At 40.8% G+C, this 19,634-nt stretch overlaps 1 protein-coding gene across 1 annotated transcript in view; it reads left to right on the top strand.

The window, feature by feature from the left end:
* Positions 1–9,844: 9,844 nt before the first annotated feature.
* Positions 9,845–19,634, top strand: part of EGFL6 (EGF like domain multiple 6) — a 39,103-nt gene continuing 29,313 nt past the window's right edge. The window contains exons 1-3 of the mRNA XM_071569634.1: positions 9,845–9,952; positions 15,018–15,127; positions 17,323–17,415. Coding sequence (XP_071425735.1) covers positions 9,885–9,952; positions 15,018–15,127; positions 17,323–17,415 — 271 coding nt within the window. The 5' untranslated portion in view covers positions 9,845–9,884. The remainder of the gene's footprint in view (positions 9,953–15,017; positions 15,128–17,322; positions 17,416–19,634) is intronic.

Raw genomic sequence — 19,634 nt, 5'->3', positions numbered from 1 at the left:
CTGTCCATGTAGAAATTGCTCTTCCTCTTTTTTTATAATCCCCCTTTGATCATTGGAGGGCTCCAATTAGATCTCTTGGAGGCCTTCAAGTGAGATTAAATGCCACTCAGGAAGACACAGTGACATGGGACAAAACTGGTGAGTGATGAAAGATGTCTGCATTACCTAAGGAAATCAGTAGTTTGCAACTCCAAAAGCCCACAAAGATTTATATCCCTATGAGCAAGGCAGCAGTTCAAGAGGACAGTCCTGATTATGAAAGAAACACAGTTAACAAATCTTCTACCCGGATCTCAGACGGAGACCAAAGCCAGTGATAATAGTTTTAAAAGCACTAACACAATAAAGAATGGAGTGTGTGCACTTGTAAATAGGAAACTGTATCCACTGAATGTTTATGTGAACAGTCATTACTGAAAATAAACTAAGTTTTATAAAATATTACTTATTAGGTCATTTTTTCATTTTACTTAATTCTACATTACTTTTTTTTTGTTGGATCTTTTCTGCATTCTGTTAAGATTTGTATTAGGGCAAGAGTAGTCATAACATGCATGAGAAAAAAGAGGTAAAGGACACTGACCATATGTTGAGAGATTTCAGACAGTTCAGCTGAGTAAGAAGTCTGCTTACTCTACTGAGTAAGAACACGTCCTCCAAAATTTTCATTTGACATTTCACTATTATATTTGACTGAACTCCAGAATCCTGAATGATTCCTGCCTGGCTGTTGGGCAGTGGAGAGAGCATTAAAGTAATAAAATCTCTTTGAGGCTTTTCTTTTCTAAGTACAATTTTAATCAGAGAATGTTTGCATGCTTTTTGTTGTTTTTTATCTTAGAATTTATAGAGGGTGCATGAATGTTTGGTTAGTTTATAGTCAGCTTCATAAGCATTACAAGATGTCACAAGAAGGATTATGAAGTATGTTGTACTAGAAAGCTGTTGTATATTCAGAGACCGAGAGACATTTTTGCAGAAGTTGCTAGGAGCCCAGAAACTTAGGTGATATTATTTATTTTGTCTGGCTTTGCCCCCCCCCCCTTTTTTTTTAATACTTCTGAGCCAAATCAGAAGGAGAAAGCATGCAAAATATTGATCAATATTTTCTGTTCTGCCCACAATACATATGAATAAAAAATTGAGCACCCATCAGGACAATGCACCAAGATCAGCTCACAGAGAGACCCTTCTACAGGCCAGATTTTTTGATGACCCCAGTAATATCAGCAAAGATCCAGGAACAAATTACAAGAATCTGACTGCAGAAGTGAAAGATTAATATCACAAGTGTATGTCTAGAGATGTATTTTAGTGGATTTGAAGAACAAAGAGTCAGTGGGTGACTTCAAAGCAAAGAGCTAGAAACTAGATATCCCAGAAGAAAACTAAGACAGAAAGAATAAAACATCCCATTATGGAGGAGACTATAGACATACAAAATTATCAGAAACATACACAATCTCATTTCAAGTGGGATACACTTTTGGACATGCCAGTTTCCACTTAAGAACAGATTAATCACTACAATGAAAGCCATATCTAGATTACTTTGGCCAAAAGGAGAAGCAGCCAAGGCAAAAAATCATTTCAGAAGCACAGGATCACAGAATGTGTTGAGGTGGAAGGTCCTCACAAGGATCAGTGAGTCCAACTCCTGGCCCTGCACAGGACCTTCCCGAGAGTCAGACCATGTACCTGAGAGGATTGCTCAAAGGCTTCCTGAACTCTTGTCAGGCTTGGTGCTGTGACCACTTCCCTAGAGCAGTGCCCAACCACCCTCTGGGTGAAGAACCTTTTTCTAATATTGAACCCAAGCCTCCCCTGACACAATTTCAGACCATTCCTTCAGGTTCTGTCACTGGTCACCACAGAGATCAGTGTCTGCCCGTCCTCCTTTCACAAGGAAGTTGTAACTGCAGTGAGGTTTCCCCTCAGTCTCCTCTTCCCCAGGCTGAACAGACCAAGTGACCTCGGTCACTTCTCACACAGCCTCCCCTCAAGGCCCTTCGCCATCTTTGTTGCCCTCCTTTGAACACTCTCCAAGAGCTTTCTATCTTTCCTATATTGTGGCACCCAAAACTGCACACAATATTGAAGGTGAGGCCACCCAAGTGCAGAGCAGAGTGAGACACTCCCCTCCCCTGACCGGCTGGCGATACTTTGCCTGATGCTCCCTAGGATATGGTTTCTCATCCTGTGTATTATGTTTTGTGACAAAGAGTGAAAACAGACTAAAAGGTTCACCCAGAGGATATCTAGAAGTGGAAAACACTTTCTACATATGTATGTGGCAAAATGGTTCTTTTAGGAGCAGACATCAGGAGGGGACTATTTTCAGAAAAATTATTTGACCACATTCTTGAGCATTGAAAATTAAGGTCTAGGGAAGAGGAAAGAGCTTACAAAAGGAGTCAAACAAAAACATGTGTAGACATCCAGATAAAAAATTTGAGGATTTGAAGGAGTCACTTTGGAAAGACTTTTTGCCAAAAAGCAAGTATTTATTTATTGTATTACCAGAACTGTCCATAATGCAGACACAGATAGTTTTTCTACATCTGTATTTTAATTCAAATTAGAATTGCACTTCGGAAGTAAATCTTGTGACTGTTTAGTGTGCTTAGGTTGATGCAGACCTTGTGAAATGGACTTCTTGGATTTCAGCTGAAACCTTAAGATGCACTTCAAAAGCATACCTCACACAACTGAACCCGTGATGAACATCCATGCCAGAGAACCATACTGCAGCAAAGAAAACCTTGACTAGACACTTCCATCCATATTTTTATCTATGATTCCCTCAGATTTTTTATTAGTTCCATATTGTCTTACTTTCATTTAATAACCTTTGTCTTTGCTGCCAAAATAAAGTTTGTCAGCTTTTGCTGAGTTCTTCTTGATGTTCTCCTGAACCAGTCATCAAATAGGCATATATATCCTTTAGTTCAGTTACTACTGCCAAACAAATTTATAACCTCACTTGGAACTCCAGACTGTGGAATATAAACCTAACATGGGAAACCTCTTACTTATATGTTTAGAAAAGTGAACTACAGCCTAATGGTATAATTTTAATAGCTCTTTTTCAAGTTGTGTTAGGCCACCCACCATCCTGAATGTATGATGTTTAATTATCTAGATATAATAAAATACAAGCATTTCCTAAACAATAAACTTTTATGCTTGCAATTATTTTGGCCAGAAATAAGGATTCTCTCACAGAAACCATAATTTGGTTAGATATACTGGAGTCTTCTTAGCAATACCTGGGATTAGTGGTAACACTGTCAATGGATTTACACTCTCTGCTGCACTGAGAACAGCAAATGTTGCCCTGTGGACCACAGGGTGCAGTTCAATCATGGTAACAATCTGAGAAATGTTATCAAATATCAAAGGAATGTAAGCAGACCACTTTTGGTGGGCATTTCAGAACTTCAGATAGAAAAGTAAGTTGAGGTTACAACTAAATTTTCCTAGTAGCAGATATTGTTAATCCTGGTGCTCTGCCTTTAACAATCTAGTATGCCAGCTTTTCCTTATGTGCCTCAGTGAAGCAATATAACCAGGTCTCAGAAATCTCTGGGTATTTCATAGTTTTCCTAAAACTTCAGATCATAGTTAAATAACTGCAAGAATTTCAACTTTGAGCTTAATTTTGTTTCCCAAGATAGTCTGAAGCAATACTAAATAAATTATTTCAGAGACTCAACATGTTAAAACAAAAAAATAAGCACAATTGATTTTATAATCAGTATTCTATTCAGGAATTCCAATTCAGAAATCCCATTTGTGACTTTTTACTATTTCAAAATGGTCTGTTAAAGCTAATAGAATGATTCGTGAGAAGAAATGAATGCATTATTTTTATTTCTCTGTTTATTCTACTCCATGAAAACCCTATAAAATTACTTGATCTGAAACTACTTGGCAATACAAAAGGAAATTCAGTTAACTAAAAATAATAAAAAATAAAAAAGGGACATACACAGGATTGTTACTATAGCAATATGTCAGTCCTTAAAGCTCTGAGTTATTTTTCAATTTACCTATAGCTTAATGTAAATATTTTAGCTAAAATACCTATATTTCCAGTTCATCAATCTTTTGCAATTCCTAATTAGAGATTAAATAATTCATATTTGCAGCATAATAAAAATTAGAATCTTAAACCAGCACCTATTCCAAATACTAAGACACATAGAGAACCTGAACTCATGATAACAGAAGGGTAGTCTTCAGAGCATTTTAACTACAACACTCTGTCAGCTGAGAACACAAGACCAAAACATCTTTGCATGGTCACTCTCAAACTGGCCTTACCCCGCTATAGAGAGAGCTTTCTGTCCAAAGCTATTTAGATGGCCATGCACGTAGCAGATGATCTTTATGTATCACTTAGTTACCCCAGTGCACTAAAGGGATTTCACTGTTTTGACAGATATAAAAGTTCATTCAGTCACAGAATCATTTAGTTTAGAAATCCTCAACAACATGTGGAAATACCTGTTCTAGGAACTGAGTATTTTAACATGCGTAGGCTTGGTGAATTCTACAAAGTAGCTCTGCATCCTGGCTTAGGGAAACATAACTGCTCTCAAGCTAGATAGTCACAGAGTCACAGAATCACAGAACAGGTCAGGTTGGAAGGGACCACAGTGAGACATCTGGTCCAACCTTCAGGGCAATCAAGAAGAGTCATCCCAGAACACATGGCACAGAACTGCATCTAGTTATTTCTTGAATATTGCCAGTGAGAAAGATTCCACAACCTCTCTAGGCAATCTGTTCTAGTGCTTGGTCATTTGCACAATAAAGACGTTCTTCCTCATGTTCAGGTGGAACTTCTGTGCATCAGTTCCTACCTATTGCCTCTTGCCCTATTGCTCAGCCTCACTGAGAAGAGCTTGGCTCCATCCTCTTGACACCCTCCCATCAGATTCTTACAGACATTGGTAAAATCTAGAAAAATGAAGGCATACAAGAGTCTTTAGACCCTTGGCTTCCTCCTGTAAGTGTAGAGCCCTGCTGCCCAGTTCTCAGTGCTGTAATCCCAGGTGCCTCATGACCACTGACAAATTTCTCTAAAATATCAGGTGATTATGAAGAGATGTCACTGTAATTTTTAAAAAAATTTCCATGCATCTTATCTGAAAAAAAAACTTAATTCTCTTACTAATAGAAAAAGAAGATTCATTACTGATCTTAAGTCTGTCTTATAATTTAATTTTTTTAATTGCTATGAATAGGATAAAGGGCACTTCCTATGACAGAGTTTGTAAAGCTTCTTACAGGTGGCTGTGGTTTTTGAACAGTACTGCAACTGAAATGTTAAATGGTAACAACCACTATAGTAAAAGTAATAACAATCCTAATAGGGTTGTATCACCATGGATTTTCATGAAAATCCCCAAAATTATTTAATTTAATCAAAAGTGTTAAGAGTCTTTAAAAATTAGATAAAATTAGACCTACAAGTTTCTGATTGCTACAGTTTATAAAGTCACACCTATTACATGGGGAATGGTCTGTGCTTCACCACTAAACTGTCTACCATGTTACTGAGCATGTCAGTATTGAGATGCTCAAGGGGAACAAACAAGGATATATGTTGAGGTTCCAAGTAAAACATACCTTTAAGCACTGAATTACATTGGACAGTCAATTAACATTTAACACATTGTTATGACAAAATAAATATATGAATTACATGAACTTTACTTTTTTCCTCTTTAACATAGTACTGCTGAACAAACTTTAAAAACACTGTGCTTTTTCTCTCAGAAAAAAAACCCAAACAAAAAAAAGACATTAAGAAGCACCATGTTATTGGGCTACCATATGGAAAGTGTTATATCTAAGAGGATCAACAATGACTGAATTATTTTTGTTACAGGCTAATGTAGTCAAGCAGTGAAAGATTTCTGTGTTAGTATGTAGAGAAATAATGCGAGGGGGAAAAAAGTCTAAAACTCTTTGACAGGAGAACTACAACTAAACAAACACATGAAAATCCAGGAAGTTGTATTTATAAAATTCCTCAATTAAAACCACACAGTGATCTCCTATTAAATTAATTCATAAAACTGCTGGAAATTGCAATTCCTTATGCACACATGGATTGCACCAGTATCAATTAAAATAGGCCAAGTAGGAAACAGGGGCTTATATTGGGGGGCATTTTATATATTTAATACTTTGTGTTGGGTTCTTCACATGGGACTTGCAGCACTTACCAGAGCTCAAGGTTTCATTTTAAAATGTAACCTTTTCCTTTCTATGGGGAAGGGACACTCAAAGTGTGGGAAAGAAAGGGGCAAACTTAGTTCATCTCTTCCATAGCCTCATAAGCCATCTTCCATCCCACCCTTCCACTCCTTTGAGTACGAGAGCTACTGCCTGAGAAGAAGAAAGTCTATTAAATCATGGTAGAGCCAGAGTTTTGTTAGGGCCTGTACTTCATGTACCTTCAGCATGCTGTGGTGACTGAATCTCTTCCCCTACATGGAAGCTCCAGGGACCATGAGTCTATAGACCAGTTTCACAATAACTGTCAGAGAGGAAGAAGCAAGTGGGAAAAGTAGGAAAAACCTAGGCAAATACAAATTTTGTGGATTTCCCAGCACTTTGCAAAGTACACCATGAAGAGATTGAAGTGCATGAGGAGACTTAAGGTCTTAATTGCCAGGACTGTATGAAGTATAAAAAGATTTTCCTAAAAGCTGAGGGAGATGCCTGTAAGATGTTGTATATGACTCTAGAAGCCACAGGCCACTCTTATGTCAGCTTAGTATGAAAGAGACCCTGTGAGAGCTCAGAGCAAGACTGGGAGGATGGTCCAAAACATGCCCATTAACTTTCACTCAGGAGAGAGCCATGACTACAGCCTCAATAAACATTTGCCTAATAAATCACAGGGAATAGGGGAGAACCAGGACCAGGCCCATTCCAGCAGGCAATGTGAAATACTACTTAGCAGGGACCACCAGGGCTGATAGACCATGGGGGCGATCATGCTGACCTCTGGGATCAGCCCAGAAAGCCAGTGTATTCCCATGAGCCCTGCTGTGGAATTTTTCCTCTCCTTTATACAGATGTGAAGGAGAGGTTATTCCACTAAAATTTGCTACTATCAAATCAGTGCAGATGTACTGGTGCAAAAGTGCAGTGTTGATTAAAATGGAAAAAATATTATACAGGTGGCCAAGGAATGTGAATGAAGAGGAAGAGATGTCACGTGTGAGACTGAAATGTCTCCAGAGTTGCAATGAATCTCCATGTCCTACTGGCAAATCAGCATGTTTAAACTCTAATGGAGATCGCGATTTACACCCTGTGGCTCAGGCTGATTTTCTCCAGTTTTAACTCCTATTGTAACCAGGTGAGGATATAGCTGAAGTCTTGACATCTGCTGTGGAAAAAGATACATGTAATTTTTGGGGTGGTTAAAGCAAAACCGAGTTAAAATGGTAAGTCTGAATGTGTGTCCTGATTCACTTTGTCCCATTTTGTCAGGGATGAATCATGACCTGAGATCTGAGAATTTCTCACCTTGGGAATCATACAGCAAAACTCTGTGACAAGGGGACCTCAGGAAACTTGATATCTTGCAGGCTACAAGTTCTAAAGAGTGCAAATATAAATATCCTAGCACATACAAACATGCTCCATTAAATCCATTGCTCTTGTTTCTGTAATTATTGTTCTGAGTGAAGAAGAGAGTTTCAGGTAATCATTTTATTATCTATCCTCAAGTCACTCTTTGTAAAAAATAAAGATTTTTGAGGAAGTAATTATAGCTCATAACAGACTACATGGACAACAATTCAGAAATTGTCTTTTGACCAATAAAACTTGTCTTGAACACTTACCAATATTTTAATGGCAAGCCCAGCATCAAATGATGCATTCATATCTATTTGTTGGAATAAATATGCATAATAAAACTGCAAGTCATTGAATATGGTTTTAAGTAATTAGAATGCTTTCTACATGGCGTTGATTTAACTAATATTAAAAGACTACTCCTCCCATACAGGAAGACAAGTCTAATCAAGAGAGTTGGAGAGTCTCAAGGCACTACTGCATTTCAGAAAGACAGTAGAACAGCTGCAAACCAATGATGGCTTTTGCATACAGCATCCAGGGAAAAAAAACCCAAACAACAAACAAACCACATTTTTATCATCCTTTGTAAAACACAATCAGCATTGAGCATGCTTGTTTATTTTAATTAGATTAGATTTTAATTAGGTGTCATTTGAATCATGGGACTAAATTTGCCATCTTTTGTTACCTCTGACTTTGTACTGTTCCACTCTACAAAGTGACTTAAAACTACTTTGGAGGACATTTGTAGTTTCAGGAGTCTAAAGAAAGAAGTGGAAGCCAAGAGTAGGTGAGCAATTCAGGATTTTTTTAAGATCCTTGAAAAAGTTATGTTCAAAATATTTTGATACAAGCATTGTGGAAACTCCTGGAAAACCTTATTTCAGAGATTTTAGGCTGACCCAAGTAGGCACCATTGCTTTAAATACCTCTCTTGAATGAAGGTGTTGATATTGCTCAGCAGAGGATTAAGCTGGAGTGACTAAAACAGTTGTCATCCCAGGTTTTCTGAACATTCCCCTTTCTATGGCAAAAATGAGAGAAGAAAAGCTGGCCAAAAGCTTGTGCTTAAAATGCTGAATTCAGTATGCCAGCATAAAAATGCTCTCCTGCAGCATTCCTGGTAATCCCAGGGGAGAGCAGCCAGCCAGAAGCACTGACTATGCCAACCATTCCAGCCTCATCTGCTGAGCTGTGCTTGTTGCCCCCTGCTGAACTGAGCAGAAGACATATCCTTCTCCACCTGTGTCCTTTCATAGTATGAAGAAGCAAGCTATCAAGGGACACAACACAAGCAGAACATATCTTACCAGTCTTGCACTGAAACACTGGTAATTTGCTGGCAAACTTCAGTCACATTTTAAACAATTTCTCCATTGCTGCAAACAGAGTTATTAATTAACCTTGAGAAGAACCCCAATATGAAACCCAGCACCCTCAAAGTGCAAGCATTGTCCTAGGAAGATACCTCAGGGCTGAGGCAGTTCACAAACAGTGACAGCAACACCAAAGCCAAAAGACTAGCTAGCAAGAAAGTACGTCAGCAATGAGCATACACAACGAGGCTAAATAACAACTTAGAATCATGGAATCGTTTAGGTTGGAAAGACCTCTAAGATCGAGTCCAACCTTTAACCTAACACTGCCAAGTCCACCCGTAAACCACGTCCCCAAGCACAATATCTAAACGTTTTTGAACACTTCCAGGGATAGCGATTCCACTGCTCTCCTGTGCAGCCTGTTCCAATGCCTGACCACCTTTTCAGTTAAGAAGTTTTTTCGAATGTCCAAGCACTTTCCTTAGAGGCTTGAACAAAGTTTCCTCAGAGATGGTCCTGCAACTGAAAGGCAGAGTCTGGAAACCTTTCAGTGCAAGTGCTGTTTCCCGATGATAGAGACGCAGCGCAGCGGTGCCCCGGGGCCAGCGGGTGCTTGCGGAGGCAGAGCCCGCGGTGGCAGAGCCCGCGGAACACGCCGGCTGTGGCACGGGGTAAGCCTTCAGCAGCGGCCGGTCTCCGACGGGGCCGGGGGCCGTACGGCCCGCCGGAGGGGTACGGCTGTCCCCGGAGGGACACCGCCGTGGTTCCATGTCCACCCCGACGGGGGTCTCTGCCTGCCCCGTCCCGGGACGCGCGGGGGGAGCGCGGCCGGAGGCGGGTCCGCCCCGCCCCGCCCCGCCCGGTTATACGGCCCGTCCCGCCGCCCGCCCGCGCTTCGGCGCTGCCGCCCCGCCGCCGAGGGACAGACAGACACCTCCCGCCCGCGCCCGGGCGATGGTGCCAGCGCCCGGGAGCGCCCTGCTCGCCGTCCTGCTCGCCGTTGGGCTGGCCGCCGCGGGCAGGTTAGCGGGGCCGGCGGGGCGGGGCGGGGATGCGGGCGGGAGGGGTCCAGGGGTCGCCGCTCCGCTCTCCAGCAGGGTCCCACAGGGCTGGGTCCCGATCCTAATCCGGCCCTCCTGCCGTGCCTGCCCGCGGGTGCGGGTGTTCTCAAGTCCCTCCCGCGGGGGTATCCGCGGCGCTGCACCGGCGCCGGCCGGTCCCCGGGGCCGTGGTGCTGAATCGCGCCCGCCCGATTCGGGCGCTCCAGCGGCGTGTGCGCTGCTTCCTCAAGGTGCTCACACCAGAGCTGGGTGCTCTTTTTTTCTTTGGGAAAAAAGGCGGCTTCGGTGACGGTCCAAACGGTGGGAACCGCTGCACCACCTACAGAAAGGTGTCAGCCGCTCTAGCTCTTCGTCTCTCTGTGTAAACAGACGCTTTACAATCACCCCGCCGTCACAAGCTGGGTTCCGCAGAGACTGGTACACTGTGGAAACAGAATGAGATTTTGAGGGAGGATCAATAAAACCGCTTACTGCAGATCAAGTCATTCTATCGTTTTCCCTCTCTGTTCTCCAGAAGCACAAGTGCTACAGGACAGGAGTCGCTTGTAAAGGGAAAAGTCATAGCAACTGTGGCTGAAGTTTTCGAGATATTGTGTGGTTTATTTATTTAGTATCAGATTTGTGAATGGGAACATTTTTCGTCAACAAGTGGCCGTGCTGTTCCAGCACATGCAGGGCTGTTGAGTGGTCAGCTCGTCAGTAAGTGGAAGTTTATGAGCACCAGACCTGATCATATATGGAAAACATATTTGTTCTTAAATACTTGTGGGTTTTTTGTTGGTTTGGTTTTCTTCTTTTTTTTTCTTGGGTGGGGGGGTGGGAGTGTGTGCAGTGTATTTGTATTCCAAGTACTCAGGAAAATGTAAAACTGCAAAATAGTATATTATTTCTTTCTGCAGTTACCTAAAGCCAAGAGTGGTCTGTTCAATAAAAAATATGTTACTTCACATTAAGTCAGGAGACCTATGGGAAAAACACAGCCTGCCTACAACTGATTGCTCTGTAGCCTGTCTTATCCAAGTTGGTGTTGGATGGTGGTGGAACCTCTCTTTTCCAACAAGATTGTCTGTCTGCCATTTCCGCTGGAAGGAAGGGAAAAGAAGAGATTTTCAAACATATTAATGAAAGTTTTGGATGACAAGGGATCCTGATTTAAGAGGATCCTATCTGTTTCTCAATAGCTAGGAAAAAGGCACAGGAAATAGTAAAAATCAGATTCAGTTTTGAAAGACTAATTTAATTATGATTACTTATGTCTCTTAGAAGTGTAACTTTCATACCTGGACTTTTAACTTCTCTGCTCTATAAGCCCTTCCTTTTGTAAGTTTGGAAGCCTTGGAGAAGAAAATTCTGCAAGCCCAAGCTAAACTTCATTTGTTTGCTGGGAGGGACTGGCAGTGAAGCAGGACTGTTGTCATGTTGAGTGCCTGAAACTGGCTGAAGGGTTATCTAAGACACAGTTTTTAAAAGATAATAGGTGACACACTTTTTATTTTATTTAATATGACTGTAGGTGAACATTTTTTCCTAGAAGGAAGTCACCCTTCAAATAAACTGTTGTGAAAACATGTAAACCAACAAACACCCAAAAAACCAACCAACCAACACAGTGAAAACACTTTACCTCTTCATTTTCCACAGTGTTCAAAGGTATCTCCACATTGCCTACACTCAGTTTTTAGGAATTTCTTTCAAATTGCTAAATTGTGAAATACCATCTTTTTCTCCTTCTGAACATAGCAGTTGGTCAAAATTTTAGGTTTGGTGCTAGTTTTTGCTAGCAACAATGTCCAGAAATATTTTTAGAGAAAAGTTAAATAAAGAGATAATACCCTGTCTTTAAGTTAACTGGAAGCTGCTAATAATATCATGAAGATCTTTCCCGCACCACCACCCTGGCAGCAGCAGGTAGCTATTGTGTGCTCAAGAGCTGACCAAAAGTGTTCTGTACAGACCCTATGGAAATGATGCATTAATCTATTCAGCAGCTGATAAAAAAAAAAAGGAAAAAAAAAAAAACAAAAAACACCCAAAGCTGAAAGCTTATAAATGCTCCTTCCCAGATGTGTGGCTCAGCTTCGCGAACGAAGGTTTGGGAAGGGCTCTCCCCACATGGGTGTGCCCTTCCAGCCTGTGCAGTGGATTTTAGGTGAGGCAGAGCGTGCGCAGAACTGGCCCCACCGTTTCAGTCCTGAGGTTCATCTGCCACGGCCAAGTGAGCTTGGACGGTGACAGTGAAGTCCTCAGGACTAGAACCTACAGCACCCGGCATTTCCCAGGAGGTCTCCCATCCAAGTACTAATCCGGGGCTGACCCTGCTGAGCTTCCGAGATCTGATGGGATCGGATGTCAGGGAGGCATTTAACTGCCTTTCCTTCCCAGATAAATGTCTAGTAAAAGACAATATTAATAGAACTACATTATCTCAAACTATACCTAACTTTATCTACCCACCTGGTTAAATCAGACTTTGAGAAACTTGCTTGGTCGTCCTGCACACCTGCTACTGTCACATACCTCAGTTCAGGCAGGGCTTACACTGCAAATGATCACTGGTCAAGAGAACATGACAAGTATCTTTTTTTCACTGTTGGGTTTTTTACTTTTTTTTTTTTATTTTAGCTTTTACAGGTAAAATGACTGCTAGTCAAGTTTATAGTCTACCACAGCTATCAGCCCAGTTATTATATTTGAAGTTTTAACTGCCAATTGGTATACAGACATTTTTAGTAGCTTGAATTTGGCTTAGGTCATAAACTAATTTTGAGAAAATTATGCAATGAGAAATTGTTTCCTTATTTTATGGAATGCAAAAACAATAAAGAGGGGTAGGAGTAGTAGGAACATTATGCTGGAGAAGCAAATCCCAACATTTAGGTGTCCCCCCTTTCACCTTTGGTTGTACTTATAATATTTTTCTTTGCAATTGTTTCTGTGTTTACGGTATTGTGGGTATCAATCCTATCCTATCAATCAGCTTCACTCTGCTGAAAGGTCTACCTAGCCAAGTGGAGCAGTGGAGCAAGTGAACTTTCTGAACATGTGCTATTGTACATAATGTTTCCCTTTTTTTAACATGAAATTGAGTAAATCACTGCAAGAAGTCAAAGTTCCTGTGTAGCAGTTTAACTTCTGTCCTCACATCATACACTCAATTTATGTCTGTTTCTCACACCACTGCAGGAATAGAGTTACATATTTACTTGGTCCTGGCCAGTATCAGAATGTTTTGTTCTGAATTGGTCTGATTTCTTTTGGAATGGGATTCATAATCTTCATATTACTTCAGAGAGGAACAACTTCATTCATGCTTATGTTTGCATCATTACAGGCACTGTTAGGTCTTACCCAGTTTATGAAAGAGACTGTGTATCTTAAAATTAGTGAGGAGTTTTTCTCCTGATTCTTCAAAGCTCTTCAGCACTCTCATCCTTCTTGTGACTGTGTTCAAATCCTTTTTTTTTTGTCTGAGAGTATTAACGGATGGTTGCAGAAGAGTAAATGGTTATAAATTGGTCTTTATCTAAATGAGCTCTTCCTTCTGTCTTTTGGAGCTGCCTGGCATGCAGTTAGAAGCAATCAGATTCCCTTCTCAGCTTCTGGTTTGTTCAACTGAAGCCAAGTTCTTGCCATCCTCTGTAAAATCATCATTCTTCATAGCTTTTGTCATCGTATATACCATATATAATTATGATCTGTACACAATCGTCCTGGTTCTGGCCAGGGCAGGGTTAATTTTTTGCAGTAGCTGGGGAGGGGTATCACCAGGACATGGATGTTATTCTAGACTACCTCACATCATTGTCTAGGGGTGGAGGAAAGGGACTCTCTTCCAGAGAGAAGGGAAGAAAATGTCAAGAAAATGTGGCAGAGGGAGCTATCTGGTATTGTCTATTATCAAGGTTTTTTTCATGTGAATCGTTTCTTTTCTTATACCCTCTGTCATTAGTATTGTTGCTGTTACTGTTTTCTTATGTCTGCTGTTTCCTATAAATTGTTCTTATCTCAACCCATGATCTTTACCTTTTGTGCCTCCAATTCTCAACTCCAGTTTTCAACTCCATGCCACTGCAGTGCAAAGGGGGAAAACAGGGGAGTGAGAGAGAGGGACATGTAGTTTTAAAGAGTCTTGGCTGGGACACTGAATTGGGGTGTATCATTGCAAAACCATGACAACCATGCAACCTGGTACAGCAGCAGTAAAACTTTCCTGGTATTTTAACTGAAACACCTGAGGGTCCCACTTAGAATTTCATGAAGGGAAAGGCATGTGGTCATGGAGAACTTAAGTAACAACAAGCAGAGGGAGAAGACAACTAAAGTCACAGCACTAGTTGCAGCACAGAGTAGGTCTAGATGTTGTGGAGTTCTGTCAGATTTATAATTTTGGCGACTAATATGGCAGCTTTTCCTACTCTTGCAGCTGTTGATCTGCACAGTGACTTCAAATCCCCTGGGCTTATCGGCTGTATGGTCAAGGAGTCACAAGCAACAAAAGTGCTCAGGACTGTCTGCACTTAAGCAATCAATTTGCATGTATGCACTGGCTATGACCCCACAAATCACTAGCCATCACACTAGCTTTTATGGGGCTGCCTGATTTTCAGAACATGCTTTTCTGTAGAATCAGTATTTCATCATCCAAAGCAATAGTGCTGTCAGGTATGGCATCAGATCCAGGTTGTTCACGTGACACAAGCAGAGGCAGCCCTGTTGACTTCACCGATATTAAAAATTACTCATTGTAGCAAGGGACCTGGCTGTATTTTCCACCTTTGCGGTGTTTCTCATTAGAAAGGATTTATGTTGCACAGTTAATTTATTGCAGGTGAAACAGTCCCATATCCCCTGTTTCTCCAGTCAAATGCAACTTAGCATTCCTGTCTCGGAACACTGCCCTAGGTTTGGTGAAATGAAAACGCCTGAGAGCAGATAAAACATAAGGGAAATGTGCGTTGGAATATACAGAGGAATGAATTAAAGCGCATTTGCCTGATGGAGCAAGTGTTTGTCCTTCCTTATGCAGCTCGAGAGCTCGTGGGCAGCTGGTGGCTGTGAGCCAGCCTGGGGTGTGTCGCTATGGTTCTAGGTTGGATTGCTGTTATGGCTGGAAAAAGAACAAGAGCCACTGTGAAGGTAACCGTAACTTTATGCTTGTTTCCTCTCTGCAGCTGCCTACTTGGCACTAATAAAGGGGGTTCATACATGTCTGCCATAAGTTACAGAAAGAAACCTTCTGAGGAGTGAAATCTCTGAACTCTGTCGGAAAGTGAATAAAACATTTTTGAGAGACCATCTCCTCAAAAAAAAAAAAAAAGCAGAGCTTTGGGTGAATAACAATAAACCATAAATTGCACATTCAGAGATTCTTAGATCCAGAAGGGACCATCTGTTCTAATCTCCTGCATGGCCCTCATAGGTGCATGTACTGTTACATCTGTTGAGTATATGCCAAACCCAGTGTTTTCCATAGTCTCATAAGGACCCCTAAAATAGTTTTCTATCAGTTGGTATCCTTTATCTTCAGAGTATACAGCCTGTGAGAACCAGGAGGTTTTAACTTTCTGAAAACACAAACAAAATTCAAGCAGTAAGTGCACCTAACTTGAGCTTGGGTAGCCAGCCAGTGTTCTGGTCTGTGGACCATTGGCTTAATGAAGAGACAATGACTCTTAAGTCACTTCTAATGTGTAAAACGTCTACAGATCCCAAGGAGAAGACAATATGGAATCTTTCTCTCCATCTGTACTTGGGCAAAACACAACGAAATCATGAAATTCATGTTTTAGAAATCTTTTTCAAATGTTGCAGTTGTTGTCCCAGAGAGGTTGGCATTTTATATCTGGTGAATTTGTATAGAGGCTTAGGGTTGTTCATTGCTGAAAATCAATATACTAAAAGAGAAAGATGCTAAAATGTCTCTGCTGTGTATATATAACATGTCATCTTAAAAAAGGGAAAAGGGATTGTTTTTGCATTGCTTAATAGCACCTTAGTTTTGAAGTGAATAAATAGCTGGAGGGCCTACTGGCAGATATAGTTTTGGTCAACCACTAGAGTAGGTTGTCTTGTTTTAAAGTAAAAGGTTTTCATAAAGTTTGAAGGCTGTTCTTTGACAAAGTACTTTAAGCCACCTATATTGTAATTCTGCATTGTAAATCCAGATGTGGTGTTCTCTGCTTTGGTGCTAACACTGAGATTTGGTCTTTTCTAGTCTTGGATCTCCTCAGTTACAGCAGCAGAATGTGTCCAACCCATGGAGAACATCCCAACCAGGGATACATGGGATCCCAAGTGAACAAGCAGGTCTTGCAGTGTGCCACCCTGCATTTATGGGTAGAAGTAGTGTTATAAAAATGCCTCAGTAGGTAGAGTTAGTGAGTCAGTACATCTGAATGCATAGGTAAATGTAAGGAAGATACTTGAATTCAGAAGTATGAATTTTAATCATTAATTTTACTGTATATTAACTAACACTGTGACTTTCCTATAGTTTGCAGATCAGCCTAATTATCCAAGATATTGAGATGTGGCTCCTGGTGCATACTCTTTCACTGCTTTTTTTCAGAGCTGGTCCTGATTTAAATGCATGTTTAGTTTGCTCTTCCTGAATAACCCCGATGTTGACAATCATGTTGACTTTAGGAACCTTATAAGCCTTATGAAATTCAGCATTTAATTTCTGACTGATGATGCAGAGGACAGAGAGTTAGAAAACTGTAATTTTTAATGCATCCAAGTTAAACGTAGCCATCTCAAATTATTGTAAACCTGATGCAATCATACTTATTGGGATGTGTGGTATGAACAGTTGCCTGATGTGCTCTGGATATTCCACCATGAGATAGACATATTCCTCATCTGTAACTGAGAAAGTCCCAGACTGTAAAACTGCTATAGGATCATGTGTCTCCTTTGGCTGCAGGAGAGGGCTGTTGCCTCTTTCCTACTCCAGATGCCAAGCAAAGCAAATCAAGCTGCTGGCCAGCTGCATCTTACTTAGGCTTCTTAAATACAGGAAAAAGGCAAGAGTACAAAACTAAATGTGAGTTGCAAGCACAGCAGAAAAACATGAGGGAGAGACCCAAAGGTAATCCCTTTTTTACCAGGTCTTTACAAACCTGGGAAAAGTAAAACTCTTGTCATTTATGTTAGTGTCACTATTCTCAAGCAGAAATAAAGTGCTGATAAGTAGCTACCATGCTCAGACTAGAGGGAGAGGTATGGAGGGTGTTGAACTTGCACAGAAAGATTTTAGGCAACTAAGCAGGGCAAAAGTTTTCAGAGTGTTTCTAATTTTTTCTCTCTTCTTTCTCTGCTGACTCCACCAGCTACCTGTGGACATGGTTGCAAGTATGGCGAGTGCATGGGACCAAACAAATGCAAATGTCTCCCTGGATTTACAGGGAAATCCTGTAATCAAGGTTTGTGCATATGCTCCAGAAAGCAGATTGCTGATTTTCTGTCTCTTTATCTTGTACCATGGTTTGTGCCATCTTCCAAAATAGTAAACCAGAATATTTTCATGTTTACATAGAAGAACTTGAGAGTTTAAGGCTCTTACATCTCCAGCATCCCAGGCAAGCTCTAAGCCTCCTTCAGCAGACAGAAGTTTGAACCTAAATTGTGTTGTCTCCTGCAGGCTGATGACAAGGGCAAACTGTCATGTTCATAGTCAGAGGATTAATGCATGGAGAGATTATGTAAGGAATTATGAGAAGAGATGGAAGTCAATCCCAGAGCCCATGTTGTTTTCTTAATTAGCAACTCATGTTTCTTTTTTAACTAACCTTCTAATCAGAAAGGCATGCAATTATATGCTAGACATGTAATTTATCAAGCTGCCTGGACTGTTTGCAGATGCTGGTTGGTATTTCTGAGAACCAGAACTGGGAGTCTTTAGAATTGCATTTTCATAAACTTTAAATGAACCACTTTCCCTCCATAAATTAGCAATTCCACATGGAAATATTTCTGCTAACACACTGGTAAGAATTTTTTTTTCCTCTTCCAATGTATGAGACCCCTGTGTTGGATCAGATGTAAGGAGTAGGTCACTGTGCATGGAGAGGCCATCCTACTGCAATGCAGATAAGTGAACTGCAGGTGCTATGATGGAAACATGACATAATGGCCACATAAGTAGATGGGTCTGTCCTTGCTACTTTCCCAAGCTCCTGCTGCCTTTGCTTGAAAATGTTCCATTGATGTACTAAACACACAGCTTTTATAATCAAAAAACCCCTTTTATTATACACTATCTTTCAAACAATATATGTTGTTAAGTATTTTGGAAAACTCCATCTTTTGCACTTTTGATGTTTCTCTCAGGGAAAAGAAGTTAATTCCTCAGTACCACTAGAGAGGAAAGGGAAACAGCAGCTATGATTATATGTAACAGATATGTAGGTACTACTTACAACTTCAGCCTTTCAGCCTTTAAACCCAAAAGTTTAACCTCAAAAATTATTTGGCAGCTTAAATGCTACCAAAAGGCAACAGAGAAGCCCCAGCTTTTAGGTGTTTTCTATGCAGTAACTCCAACTGCAACTGAAATGCCCAGTATAGGCAGTCAGATCAGTTCTGTGCCACTTGCAGTAAATGTGTGCAAATCACCTCAGCTCCTGGGCTCTTCTACCCTCTGAAGGACTGTGAGGATTGTTTCAGTACAGCAGTGTCTGGCACAGGCCAGAAGTGTCCAAGAGCTGTTTCAACAGTATAGCTGTATAGGTGGTCATGTTCCAGTAGCCAGGAATGCTCATACCCACTTTTCATTTACTGGCAGATGTAGCCTTGGTCTGTCCTTACAGCAGAATGGCCTGCTGAGCAAGCTTAACATGAGCTAACTAAAATAACAGAGATAAGGGAACTGTATTAGTCTGTCACCAAGTCTGAGCCAAATTAGCCTTATCTCCAGAGGTTCTTTTTTGGAGCTGTGTATGCTATATGTGTATTGTGTGAGATATATGCGGATAAGCACTTTTGAAAATGTATGGTCTAAGTGGAATAACTTTTGTTCTCCAGTTTCCTCCCTAGTTTCTTTGTTAAGAGGGTCTTGGTTATTTAGTGGAGCCACAGTAGCACAAAAATCCAGTGTGATTTGTAAGCAGATAGGTTGCCCTTTTTCAAACACACCCTACATTTAAATAATAGAATGCAACCCTCTTTCTTCCCTGGACTGAGCTGTAACAAACACTTCTGGCCCTCCACAAAGTTTATGCTTTGAATGGCTTGGAGTTTTTTCTGTGGTCTGCAGGGCACATGGACATAAGAACAGATGCTTCTCCCATTTGAAGTGGGGCTGCACAAGCTCAGTGCTTGCCTGGAGAGCTGCATCTTTACTGAAAATATATTCTTGGTCCTAACGGCTGTTAAACATATGTTGAGTGGGCTGCATAAGCTGGAGCATTCCATTAACGAGTTTTGTCTGCTCACTAATCACTACAAGAGGTAGAAATGTCAGTTCACAGAAGTCACAAACACAGATTTTATCCCCTTTTCATAGGCCAAATATCATTGTGGATAGTGCTCAACCTATACCACACAAATTAAATTTTTAGAATTCTCATTTTCTCCCTGTGAAGGACAGCTATTGGAAATTTGAAATTGAATTAATTTCTGAAAAGCCTTTACATCCTGGATT

Source organism: Pithys albifrons, chromosome 1 (assembly GCF_047495875.1).
Source record: "Pithys albifrons albifrons isolate INPA30051 chromosome 1, PitAlb_v1, whole genome shotgun sequence".
Lineage (NCBI taxonomy): Eukaryota > Metazoa > Chordata > Aves > Passeriformes > Thamnophilidae > Pithys > Pithys albifrons.
This window is presented reverse-complemented; position numbering and strand designations above follow the sequence as displayed.